The sequence below is a fragment of the Chiloscyllium plagiosum genome, unplaced genomic scaffold, assembly GCF_037043375.1.
Source record: "Chiloscyllium plagiosum isolate Xiang-an unplaced genomic scaffold, Cpla_swu_hap1 HiC_scaffold_16, whole genome shotgun sequence".
In the NCBI taxonomy this organism is placed as follows: Eukaryota; Metazoa; Chordata; class Chondrichthyes; order Orectolobiformes; family Hemiscylliidae; genus Chiloscyllium; species Chiloscyllium plagiosum.
This window is the reverse complement of record NW_028270154.1, coordinates 57223976-57238018: the sequence shown is the minus strand read 5'-3', so window position 1 is coordinate 57238018 and position 14043 is coordinate 57223976. Positions and strand designations below refer to the sequence as shown.

The following is a 14043-nucleotide window of genomic DNA, read 5'->3' as shown; positions in this document are numbered from 1 at the left end:
GAAAATGCCAAGAAAGGACCTTTTGTTTATAGCGGTCATTCACGTGGGGATTTTCCCCATTGGAAAAGTGAATGACTATCATTGTATGGTCAGTGTAAGGGTCAATCTACCTTTCCAGGTTAGATCCCCATGATAAATGTGTTTATATTATGATGCGCCACCTAATAGTGATATACGATGGCATGAAAAATATTACACCGAGCTTTCAGAATTTTCCCAATTCCCCAGCAGGCTTTCCATTTCCTTCACAAACTCTCAACTCTGATATCCTTTCAATGAGCTTCTGATTTGCCTTACACCAAAATGATGGACAAGAAGAAGTCCTACTTCTTTGCCATTTAAAAAAAAGAGAAACCTGAGTTCAGAAGGAGGAAGGTGTTGGCATTCCTGAACCACAAAGAGACTAGAAGTAAAGTGGTGGATGAGATTTCCCCAAAAAAATTCAAAGTGTGGCCACTCATGTACTGGAATACGCCTCCACATACAAATGAAAACACGTTCCCAGAACAGAAGATTAGCTGATCAAAGACAAATCTGAAGCAACTGCTCAAATTTTATCTACTGCCTAATGAGAATTGGCCTAACAGTCCACTTGCAGACAGAAAGTATAATTTAGCAGTGTAAATTATGACCCTCAAATCACATCAAGAGAGACTATAGCAGGGATTTTGACAGTTTCCCATGTACCACCATCTGGTCTGGCAAATGCCTTGGAAGAGTTAAATATCTGCATTGCTTTCAACTACTATATATGTTTTACTTGGAGATAACTTACCAGATTTAGTGGTTGTGCCTTATCTCATCAATCTCTGCAATACACTCCAGGGCTGGTGACTTTTCAATTTTCTGGTTTTTGGCAGTAGCTCTACTGTTTTGGTTAGAAGAAATTTTCATTCTTATTGTCAGATTGATTTTCAACTAGTATGAAAAAGCTCTTGAATTCTTTATTTCCCAACCACATCATTTGGAAGCAAAATGTTTATAAAAGGACACAAATCTGTATTTTGTTACAATGCAAGTTGGCATGATTTTACCAACACTGAAATTTAATTCCATTATATTAATATGCTCTTCATGAATACAATTAGATTAGATTATCAGAGCCAACCTTTACAGCAGCTTGAGTTATAATGGGGTAGTAGAGTGCAATCAACTTAAACCCCTCCTCAATAAACCTAGATTCCTTAATTTAACTACATTTTCCCATTTATTTCTTTATCAGAGTCAATGAGCTGATTTTTTATATATTGCGGTGATTAATAGTGATTAGCTCCCTATTCACTGGACAGTTTACCTGATACTAATCTAAAATGACTTTAAGGTGAAAATGGAATTGAAGCAGCTTGGTTGTAACACATGTTTATGTTTAAAAAACATCTCAGTGCTTTAACATGAAGAACAACAGTCATAACTTGAAACATTTGGTCCACCTGTCTCTTTTAGCTCCCGATAAATCCATTGAATACTGACAATATTCCCTCTTAAAAATACTGCAAAATTAAATAAAAGGCTGTATTTGCAGTATGTTGAAAGCTGCTCTCCATGATTTCCCTTTTCAGAAAATGAAGCAATACTTGATTTGGATTCTCTATCACTCCAAAAATGAGGAGAAAGTTGGCATGGTTGCTTGACATTCACCTAATATGAACATCTCATCCAGCTGTCAATCCTGTGACATTGCAGGAAATGATGTCAGGTCATGTGACTCACTGTCTAAAAGGACACAACCTGCAGGGATTTTTCTCTGCACTATACAAAATGCACATAGTTCATTAAATGATTCTGCTTACCAAGACCTGCTCCACACTTACAACAATTATGGGGTCAAACTGGGCTGCTTATTCGTGACAAAGTAGGTGATTTTCAACAATGCTTGAACTGAAAGTTCTGTTCATTTACGATTATGTTTTTTTCTCATATACCAATTTAATTACAATTCACAGGTCATCGTATTTAGAAAATAAAATACTGCAATAGCACCTGATCTTAAAATAAAGCTGGTGGAAATAAGATTTTCTAAGGGCATAGGTTGGAGGTAAAAAGACCCTTTCACATGCAGGTATTATTCAATAAGTGAGCTGTCTTTGTCAGCTATGTTCTCTGTGTCATTACACAGAATTCAAATTGGATGATAACTGAATTTCTCACCACAAGGGAATTTTTATGATGTCTGTCATGATAAGTCAAACAGATTAGTTTTAACCTTAAAGGGACTGTAAAATCTAGTGAGAACCTCCGATCGGTAGAAAGCAGCAATTTATTATAAGTTGATTTAAGATTTAACACACAAACTAAACGCCACAGAATAGGTCTTAAAAAGACTTTATAAGCCTGGTCATGTGATCAACATGGTCACAGAACAAAGGAATGTTACAATTATGCAACTGGTTACAACAGCATTAAAACTGCATTTTCATCTGAAAAAACTCCAGTATACAGTGAAGCAGTCTACCATGAAGCTTTACAGTATGTATTTATTCAGAACCAGAATCAACAGTGTTTTGAAGCAAATAATTTACAAAAAGCAGCAAAACATAAATTGTTTGCAGTGTTTTCAGAAAATTAACCTCTAAAGAACAAGGATGAGGGAAATAACTTGTTTCTGATCTTCTTCCTACAGAAATATTACAATTTCAATTCATTCTTTAAGTATTTAAATTTCAAAAGAAACTTCATTTTTAATTAATCAAAATATGTTTTTATGTTGGCACTTGCTTGATTTTGATTTAAATCTTTGTGAATGGAAATAACACCACATCTAGTTGGATTCAGTTTGGTAAACAAAATTAGATTTAAAGACTCATTACTTCTTTTAAAGGGAATGACCATCTATTTTACTCTTTCATAGTTAACAATTGCATTCTTACATGGTTTACCAGAAACAATGTGTCTCCCTTAGTTCCTATATAAACAATATGCTTAGATATTGGACACCATTTTAACCTTTACTTGGTGCAATGACAATGCAAAGATGTGGATCAATCAAGTTAACTTGTGATCAATTGAGATTTTAAGGTGCTCATAAACTGTGTGTAAATTATTGCTCTGCATGGTCCAACCTACTGCACACAAACAAAATTAGCCACGGGTATTGCTAGGCAGGGTAAAGAATGTCTCCATACAATCATTCATCTAATTTATTTTCACTGGACACGCATCCAGCTTTTTGTTTTACAATATTTCTCTTTAAACATATTTTAAGAACTGGTAACTATTCTTAAAGTATTTACTAATGCTAACTGCACTTTAGGAAATTAATACAACTTTTCTCCAGATGATAATGCCAAATGTCACTGCATGAGGCATAACCTTCATTGCACCACCAGAAGGAGGTTAAAATTAGGACCATCATCTTTAAAGCCTACATAAAATAGATGCTAAAACTGCTTACAAATTAAACTAATGCCAGTGATTGATTTATTTTAATAGTTTACAAAGTTTCCAAAAACAGACACAACCCAAGAAAGAGTGATGCACACAGTGGAAATGCAGTGCAACTGCTTAAAACCTTATAAGGGTTAAGAACGTGAATGCAGGTTAGATAGGCTTAAAAACAGTCCAATGAACCCCACAATCAATTCCTTTGCACTTTAATGGAGCTTAAAATGTTGCACTATACATAAAATGCACCTTGTTAACAGATGACAGCAGAAATACAAAAGTGAAAAACTGTCATCTTTAGATGTCAGCCTGTGCAAGGTTTCACTGCAGCACTTTTACAGAACTTAACATGGAACACTGATTTTTTTTTCAGAGGAACACATTAATCTGAGGAAAGATGAACAAGCATGATCTGAAAGCATATTTACCTTGAAGTAAAACTAATCATTTAATTCTTAACATACCAGTGAGGTGTGGTATGGAACTATTGCCCAACACTGTTAGCATGACTAAGGTGGCAACGTTAATTCCTCTTTGGTTGTTTCTAAAATCAGTTGCAAGGTGTTGAGTGTAATACTTGAGTACTAACATGACAAAGATAACACTTAACGTAACAATAATTAATTATGGATGACCTGTTTGCTGCCCTCCCCCACAAACCCCCCCGCCTCCCCCACCAACCAAGAGAAAGGCATTACCTCATTACATGTGATTTCTGACCATATCACATTAAGTCTAGTTCATCTGTTAGCCCAAGGAAGAGTTTCAAGTAAAAAGTTACAAACCAGGTTTGCCTCAATATTTTTTTAACCAGGTTTATTAAAAAGTGAGGAATTAAAATTTTAGATTTTCTACATATTAATTGATTGAGGGGGAAAAGGTTTCTAGTAATGGTAAGCTCTACAGACAAGGACAATTAGTGGAGTTGCAGGTAGATAGGATAGTGAAGAAGGTGTCTGGTATGCTTTCCTTTATTGGTCAGAGTATTGAATACAGGAGTTGGGAGGTCATGTTGCGGCTATACAGGACATTGGTTAGGCCATTGTGTGCAATTATGATCTCCTTCCTATCAGAAAGATGTTGTGAAACTTGAAAGGGTTCAGAAAAGATTTACAAGGATGTTGCCAGGGTTGGAGGATTTGAGCTATAGGGAGAGGCTGAACAGGCTGGGGCTGTTTTCCCTGGAGCGTTGGAGGCTGAGGGGTGACTTTATAGAGGTTTGCAAAATTATGAGGGGCATGGACAGGATAAGTAGGCAAAGTCAGGAAGTCCAGAACTAGAGGGCATAGGTTTAGGATGAGAGGGGAAAGATATAAAAGAGACCTAAGGGACAACTTTTTCACACAGAGGGTGGTATGGGTATGGAATGAGCTGCCAGAGTAAATGGTGGAGGCTGGTACAATTGCAACATTTAAGAGGCATTTGGTTGGGTATATGAATAGGAAGAGTTTGGAGGGATATGGGCTGGGTGCTGGCAGGTGGGAGTAGATTGGGTTGGGATATCTGGTCGACATGGACGGGTTAGACCAAAGGGTCCGTTTCCATGCTGTACATCTCTATGACTCTATGATGCTTGATATGTACTGACAGGGCAGCAGCAGCGATGCTCAGATTAATTTCAGTATTCAGAACAAGGAGCTGAAGTGGAGACCTGATGCCCAAATCTAATTGCTTTCTGGAACACACACAAGTAAAGATTTGGAGAGAAATTGGGATTGAGATAGTTGTATTTTTTCCATGATCAGATAGCCTGGCACTCACTGGACTTGTAGTCTATGAGACTACTTTTGAGTGATGTTGTTAGTCATGGAACAGTAAACTAGCACAAGTCAATAAGTTCACTATGAAAATAAATTGCAGTGAAGGACAAGGGGTTTTACAGGTGAAATCCACAGGAAAGCAGATGTTAAATGCAAAAGGCTTCAACACAGGCTAGCATTTTACTACTCTCTGCAGACAGAATGCCATTTGGGAGATCCTTGCAAATTTGGAAGTCATTCCTGGCCCCTACTCACAGAGAAACCCTACAGTGATAGAAGAAGACCATTCAGCCCAATGAGTCCACACTGTCTCTCTAAAGAGCGTCGCACCCAGACCTACCCTATCCCTGTAACCCTCCATTTCCCTTGGCCAATTCACCTAACCTGCACATCTGTGGACTGTGAGAGGAAACTGGAGCACCAAGAGGAAACCCATGGAGACATGTTAGAATGCACAAACTCCACATAGTCATCTGAGGGCGGAATTGAACCCATGTCCCTGGTGCTTTGAGGTTGAAGTGCTAACCACTGAGCTGCCGTGCCACCCTAATGGTATGGATACAGGATTGGCTGACTAGCAGAAGGCAGAGAGTGGGGATAAAGGGGTCTTTTTCTGGACAGCAGTCAGTGACTAGTGGAGTTCCTCAGAGGTCAATGTGGGTATCACAACTATTCATGTTATACATTAACTATCTGGACAAAGGAATTGAAGAGTATTGTTGTTAAGTTTGCTGATGACACAAAGATAAGAGGAGGGTCATGTATTGTTGACAAAGTAGGGAGGCTGCAGGAGGATTTGGACAAGCTAGAAGAGTGGGCAAAGAAATGGCATATGGAACATAATGTGAGAGGTTATGCACTCTGGTTCAAGAAAAGAGGTATAGACTACTTTCTAAACGGGGAAAGGCTTTCAGAAATCTGAAGGGTCTAAGGAGTCCTAGTTCAGGCTTCCCTTGGTTTAACATAGTTTCAGTTGGCAGTCAGGAAGGCAAATGCAAGTTTGGCGTTTATTTCAAGAGGGCTGGAATACAAAAGCAGAGAGATACTGCTGAGGCTGTATAACACTCTGCTCAGACTCGTCTGGAATACTGTAAAGAGTGTTGGGCACAAGGAAGAAGGTGCTGCTCTTGGAGAGGGTCGAGAGGAGGGTTACAAAAATGGTGCAGGGACTGAAAGGCTGGGCATATGAGGAGCAGTTGAAGATTCTGAATCTGTACTTGATGGAGTTTAGAAGGTTGGGCAGGGGGCGCGGTTGTCAATGCAACGCATAAAATACTGAGAGACCTGGATAGAACGGATATGGCGAAGATGTTTCTAATTGCAGGAGAGATGAGGATCTGATTGTACAGTATCACAGTAAAGGAATGAGGAGGCAGGTGAATGGGATTGAGAAATTAACAATCATGATCAAATGGCAGAGAGGTGTAATGGGTCAAAAGGCCTAATTCTGCTCCTATATCTTATGGTCACACCTACTGCAATTTTCTCAAGGCAGAGTCAAGCAATAAATTTGCCTACGGGTCACTAAGAGTTCTCGTGCTGACACTGGGATTTTACCTGCACAATGCCTCACAGCAGGCTTCCAGATAAAACCTGATAACATTTGTTGCGGGGCTGATGGGTGGATCGGAGGAGTTGGTGCCTTTGATGGACATCCAGTGACAGGTGGACGGCACACCTTAAGGTGCGGCCACTCTTTTCCAATGACACATGTCTCCTCAAACCTCTCACTGGGGCCTCATCCTACTTCTGACACTAAAGGTCTTCCTCTCATTCTTCTGTTGTTGCAGCTGTGTCCACCAATAATGCAACATGAAATCTGCCATCCCTCCAATTAGCTGACAGCTCTCTGAGACAGGACCTGGTTTTGGTGAAGAACGAACTTTCAATGGCAATGAGATGAGCTCAGCAAGTGCAGGGAGTCTCATCCCTGACATTTATGTGAATGGGTGCAACCACCACCAGAGTTAAATTCTGTCTATAATCTAGACCAATCCTTTCAGTACAGTAATGTTGGAGTGCAGCTTTTCAGATGACTTAATAAGCTAATGTCCAGTCTTTCCTCTCAGATGAGTGAAAAACATCTTAGGACACTATTGGAAGAAGAACGAGGGTTTTCTTCTGGCCCCCAGGTCAATATTTATTCCTTAATCAATACCATCAAAGACAAGGTAATTTGTTTTATCTCACTGATGGCAAAACCTTGCACTACAAAAATTAACACCTTTCCTACAATACAACTATTACTCCATTTCAAAAGGCTTCTTAGGATGTCCCAAGTGATTCACAGCTTGAGATTACGATAGGGCTATACAAAAACACTTTCTGTCCTTAATTCTTTAAAATCTGGGAAAAACAATGAACATGTTCTTCATATGGTACTGATTCACTGTAATATTCCCCGTTTCTTTGCTAAACCCAAAATACTGGGGCAAGGTTTTACTGTTTTCCTCAGAATACCAACACCCCAAAGTGATATGTCTCATTATCTACCTCTTTGGTACATGCTTTTAGACAGAAACTTTCTTCACACTCTTTATAGACTTTCCCATGCATTGGGATAGGTAACTATCATTTGATATAACTCATCACCCCTTTGGCAGCATCTTCCAAACCTGTAACCTCTACCACCTAGAAGAACAAGGTTATCACCATCAGTTGCATGTTCCCTCTAAATCACATATTTTCCTGATTTGGAACTGTATTGCTGTTCCTTTACTGTCATTCGATCACAAACCTGAAACTCTCTTCCTAACTGGTTGTATACAAACACATAATGGACCGCAATGGTTCAAGAAGGCAGTTCACCACGACCTCTCCATGGTACTTACTGGGAACGCTCATAACCTGTGTACATCCTATGTTAAAGAAAAGTCTCCTTTGTTTATTTCCCAGGAGTGACAAGCTAAAATCATGAAAATATGGGACAGGACTTTGTGCCCTCTCCTAAGACGGGTTTGGTAGCAATGGATAATTTCATTCTATCCTCTTAGGTCCACTCTAGTTAAATCCATTGTCATCTATCTGCACCATGCTGGTATTAACTGAGCAACTAGTGGTGGTGGTGTGAGGGGGTGGGGGATAGGATTGTAGTGTTGGGAGTATGATAAATAAACACAGGCATGTTTCTTTGACTGTAGACTCACCATTATTCACCTCATCCAAAGGTGCTCAATGGCTGATAGAGAGATGTGACATGAGGAAGTAGGGAGCCACCTTCTTGCATTTGATGCTGACTCCCCTAACCCCAAACCATCCCTTGCAAGCCCATCTCTTGCCATCACTCACCTCTGCCCAGGGATCCAAGGACAATCCTCGGGTGGCTGTTGTACTGAACAGCAGTCACCATCTTTCTGGTGCCATTGGAGTTCAATAGGATTGCTAGAATCTATTGGCCAGCAGCTCTTGGAAAGTAGGCCATCCACCACCATGGTCTTTGAGTTTAGGGAAAGGCCTGTCCTTGGTCTGTCAGAATAGACGGCCTTCCTAAAAAGAGGAGATGGAGCTATTCTTCAGCCAACAGATGAAAACCTCATTGCTTCCACAAGATTCTGTCCATGGAAATTTTTAACAGGTCAAAGACAGAATCAGTAGTTCTACAACCTGAACAGTCTATGGACACATATAAATAAGAGCCTATAATGGAAAGATATATTGAACTTGAAATGTCAAAAAGATAATTACAAAGTTGGAAGTAGTAATGGATGGACAAAAGGTGTTAGGATGGAACCGAGGAATTATAAATTGACTGGAAAACAAAAGCAAATGAAGAATAAAAGACAATTAAATTACACAGTTAAATCTTAATTTGAGTTTGATAAATTATTCAAAGATCTATTGGACACTTGTTCATATTTCCTTAAAAGAATGTGCTATTAAATGCTGTTATGAACTATATAAAGAGGAGTTCTGTCAGTTCTGATTGCCAATCCTGTCAGGCCTTCGTGAAAGGTACGCTCAAACCTTTAATTTCAAATTTCAGTCTCATTTCCTCTTTTGATTCTGTAATCTTTTCATTCATAGTGCAAGCACACACGCACACAGAAACTCAAACCTTGGACAACAAAAAACATTTAAATTAAGTGCAAAAGAATTTATAATGTTTACACTATATATTGCGAGCAAAGTTTATACAAAGTGTCTGTTGACGTTTGTAGTATGAGCCATCATCTTCAATATTGAAACAATACTCTAACGAAACTAGATACTATTTTTGTACAAAGTCAGCAAATTAGGCAAGATATTAAATATATTTGTGTTAGATACCATTTTCACTCCATTATCAAAAGGAAAATATTTTTGTGGTTGTCACGTGAGTCCTATAAAACTACTTTGCCATTAGTCAGTGAATCTATAATAGTGGCAGTCAAAGTTCACGGGGAATCAGAAAAAAGTGCATCACCTTCCTATGTAAGGCACCTGTAGCTTTGAATCACCACAGAAAAAAATCCAGCATAAAACCTCTACTTGTTAAAGCCATATTAAAAGTTGCAATATCTCTTTGCTGGCATGTTAGCCAAGATTCTGAAACTTATGAATCAATTGAAAATTTGGTTAATGGAGCCTCTTGGGGCTTCCTCTCCTCACCCTGAATCATTTCTGTTCCTTCCACTTCATGAAATGGCCTCTCCATGTCCTGAACCATGGGATTACAGGGAAGCAGATCTCAATCAGATACGGCATCGAGTTGTTGTTGTTTTTACAGAGGGGTACAAGTGAAACAGCTGTTAATGAACCAAAAACCTGTGAGATGACCTAATCAGCAGATACAACAAGAAAAGGACCAATTTTAAACAAATAATAAAACAAGATTTCTTTGAATAAAAGGTCTTGTTTGTGGTCACTGTTATGCATTTATTTTTTATTGTTTTTGAATTTGCGCCCAAAAGGGATACTACAACTTCCAGTCATTATATTGAAGCCATCAAGCTCCCCAATTCCTTCTGCGAAGTCACTGCTTGATGTTTTAGAAAACTTAAACAAAATAGCTCTCAATTTGGGGGTACTTCACCACTGGTGAGCTATCAATTTTGGCATGCATGTCGCATCCACAACACAACAGCAATTAGACATGAATTAACCTGTTAGAAATATGTACATTATCTCCAGATTAAATTTAATATGTACTTTAAAGGCAACTATGATGTCTTAATTGAATATGGCAATTGAGATCTCTCTAAATAACTTTGCAGGCTGTTGTGCATGAAGCAGATGCAATAATATCAATCTTTGTGGAGAATATGTGGAGAGAATTCATTACTGATCCCTGTAGACCAATAGATAACTGCCTGTGGAAAATAACTGCTTATAGTTAGTCATTAGGAATATTGTGGTAGATGTGATCATGAGACATCCTTACAGAATATCTTTCTTTCTTAGATTATTTGGTCTTTCTTGATGATTAGTATTTTTCCTGGAGCAATGACAGAATAGCAAAATAAATCAGAAGAATATTGCTCTTCAATTGAACAGCTTAATTTTAGCTAGAATAATTAACCTGTATTCAGCCTGGCTATGAGATGGTGTCCAAATTTCTCCGCTTGAGATACACTGATTAGTTATCAAGTGGCTCTGTTTCTACAGGTGGAAATGTGTGCAGCCATCCCAATTTCCTGCCACCGAGTATCTGCAGACAGCAGGTACAGGGACAGAAAGGGGGAAGACAAATAAAGAGATAGAGAAACTAAGTGAATGACAAAGAATACAGCCACACTTTGTGCATATAACTGAAATTAAAGTGAGCAATAGAAGCTTTACATATCCATAAAAACTCTACATTTAAAAAAAAAACGACAGTGTGGATTGAGAAATAGTCCTTATAGGAGCCAATTATCTCATGGACGGTATATCTTAATGACATCCTTTATAACTCGCCTGCAGATGGGACAGCAGGCATTGATCTGCTTCTTCAGCTTAAGACCACAGTCGTAGCAGAGACACATATGTCCACAGGTGTAAATAACAGTGTCAACTTCACTGTCGAAGCAGACGGCACATTCTCCATTTTTGCTACTCGGTGGTTCAGGCGGAGAGAAACTTGGGGAGAACTGAGGGCTCAGGGGAGAGCTGGGTGCAGTCACTGTGGGAAACAGGAAAAACATCAATTGACATCCCAAAACAGACACCAAAATAACACTGAATAGCATGTAGCCTTAGTACATGGTGTACAATGCAATGAAAAAGGCAGTTTGCAGAGGGTTAACACACAAAAGAAATTACATTCTTATTGGTATTACAAATAGACATTAGGATTGAACTTGAAAGTCTTCTATTTTATAAATTGTAGCATATATAACATTTCCAATTGTGAATTAAAATAGTGCAAACAAATTGTCATGTTGGTCACACTATTTCAAACCTGTATAATTTCTTAATATAAAAAATCATGTATATGTGACTATTATGTGAGTTAAATTTTTAATTCAGTTGAGTTTAAATGTCTTTAAATTCTGAAATGTGCAGCTGACTTAAGGCATTTTGTGACTGTCACCTCATCTGTGGTTGCCTAGTTATTCTCTTGTTCCGTTTTTGCTTCGGGCTGTGCATGGTTCCCTTTTGAGAAAGCTCATGCACATTTTTTTGACAACACTGTGTTGTGCTGCCAAATATCATTCCTTCTCCGAGAACGGTGCAAATATTTATGAATGATAATGTACACTATTGGCTACTAACAATTAAAGGAAGAAATCAACAAAAGCCAGTTAGTGCAAGAACCTACCTTGTATGTTTAAGTCAAAATACAGCACCCTATGAAATAATTCTTTTAGTTGCTTGTAACTAATTATTGTGAACTAACATCTAGCAGAATCCAGTTAGCGGGGTTTAGATTAGATTAGATTACTTACAGTGTGGAAACAGGCCCTTCGGCCCAACAAGTCCACACCGCCCCGCCGAAGCGCAACCCACCCATACCCCTACATTTACCCCTTACCTAACACTACCGGCAATTTAGCATGGCCAATTCACCTGACTTGCACATCTTTGGACTGTGGGAGGAAACCGGAGCATCCGGAGGAAACCCACGCAGACACGGGGAGAACGTGCAAACTCCACACAGTCATTCGCCTGAGGCGGGAAATGAACCCGGGTCTCTGGCGCTGTGAGGCAGCAGTGCTAACCACTGTGCCACCGTGCCACCCACTAATGGGTTAATGGAATGAAGGCACTAAGAAGATTGAAAAAGAAATTGGTCAGACTGAATAATTTGTAACTTATCACAGAATGGTTACAGCATAGAAAGTGGCCATTCACTGCATAATTTCTGTGCTAGCTTTCTGAAGGAGCAATTTACCCTGGTTTACTTCCCTGTACATTCTTACTTTGTACTTCAGATAATATTTCAATTTCCTCTTAGGCACCTTGCTTTAACTTGCCTCCTCTAAACTCTCAAGCATTGGTATTCCAGATCCCAATCACATTTTTCTCATGTCACGATGGCTTCTGTTGTCAGTTACCTGAAATCTGTTCTCTCTGATTTTTGATCTTTTCACCAATAGGAATTTTGTTTAAAAATACTGTCTTCAGACCTCTCATGACTTTGTAGATATCCATCCCACAAGTCTGTCTAAATCTTCACCTTCCAAGGAAAACAATCCCACCTCACCATATAGAACTGATGCTAACTGAAACATGCTGAACATCTGCTTATTTTAATTTGTATATGAGATTGTTAAAAGTTGTCCTAAAACGTTCTGTAGCTACTACATAAGGTAATCTTCTTTGAGGATGTAAATTGTAAAAGTGTAGTAAGAAAAGATTGGGATTGTTTGGCAACCAAAAAAGAGACTCCTGTATGGCAGCGGTTGGTATGGCTGAGTTACCGACTGAGTATTTTACATTCATATTTACCTAGTAGGAAGTACACTGGTGGACGTTTTGGTTCAGATAATGGATAGTCTACAAATTGATAAAGAGGACATATTCGAAAGGCTAATTATTTGATATTTGATAAAATGCTATACACAAGGCTTTCAACATTAAAATTATTAGAATAAAAAGATACAAAATTGAAATGATTGTTTCTTTGTTGTAGGAAGCTATAGACCACATTGCTATCCCCCAGCAAGTGTCTGTACTATGTCCAAAACATTTTCCTTGTATATATGTATATTAATTGCCTAGGGGTGTGTGTGTGTGTGTGTGCACTCGGGGCACAATTTCAAAATTTGCAGATGAAAACAGCTTGGAAGTACAGTGAACCATGAAGTGAATATTGATATTCTTCAAAAGGGAGATGCAAAATACTGCAAATCACAATAGGGATTACAATCTTCTAATAATAGAGTCATAGAGGTGTACAGCACAGAAACAGATCCTTCGGTCCAACCCGTCCATGCCATCCAGATATCCCAACCCAACCTAGTCCCACCTACCAGCACCCGGCCCATATCCCTCTAAACCCTTCCTATTCATATATCCATCCAAATGCCTTTTAAATGTTGCAACTGTACTAGCATCCACCACTTCTTCTGGCAGCTCATTCCATATACGTACCATCCTCTGCGTGAAAAAGTTGCCCCTTAGGTCTCTTTTATAACTTTCCCCTCTCACCCTAAAACTATGCCCTCTGTTCTGGAATCCCCCATCCCAGGGAAAAGACTTTGTCTATTTATCCTATCCATCCTCCTCCTAATTATACAATATGTATGTCTTAATTCAATAAAAGAGAGAACTCTTAAAATAACTACGCGTAAAGGTTGAGATTACAACAAAGAAAACTCATTGCAGACTGTCCTACAGATGGCGCTCATGCATCTCCCTTTCATCACTGAATGAACTCCTTTTAACCTGCTATCATTCAGGAAATTCGCTTTGGCGTTATTATAATCTGTTAAAAAATTCCCATGACATCGAGTTTGTCCTTTGGCCTGGGTGTCTATTTCTGTCCAAATAACGAATCATC

The 14043-nt window shown here is 38.8% G+C and overlaps 1 protein-coding gene across 2 annotated transcripts in view; it reads right to left on the bottom strand.

Moving 5' to 3' along the window:
• Positions 1-2306: 2306 nt before the first annotated feature.
• Positions 2307-14043, bottom strand: part of neurl1b (neuralized E3 ubiquitin protein ligase 1B) — a 498938-nt gene continuing 487201 nt past the window's right edge. For both annotated transcript variants that reach the window (XM_043703797.2, XM_043703798.2), the window contains exon 5: positions 2307-11220. In XM_043703797.2, the coding sequence (XP_043559732.1) occupies positions 10976-11220 (245 nt within the window). In that variant the 3' untranslated portion in view covers positions 2307-10975. The remainder of the gene's footprint in view (positions 11221-14043) is intronic.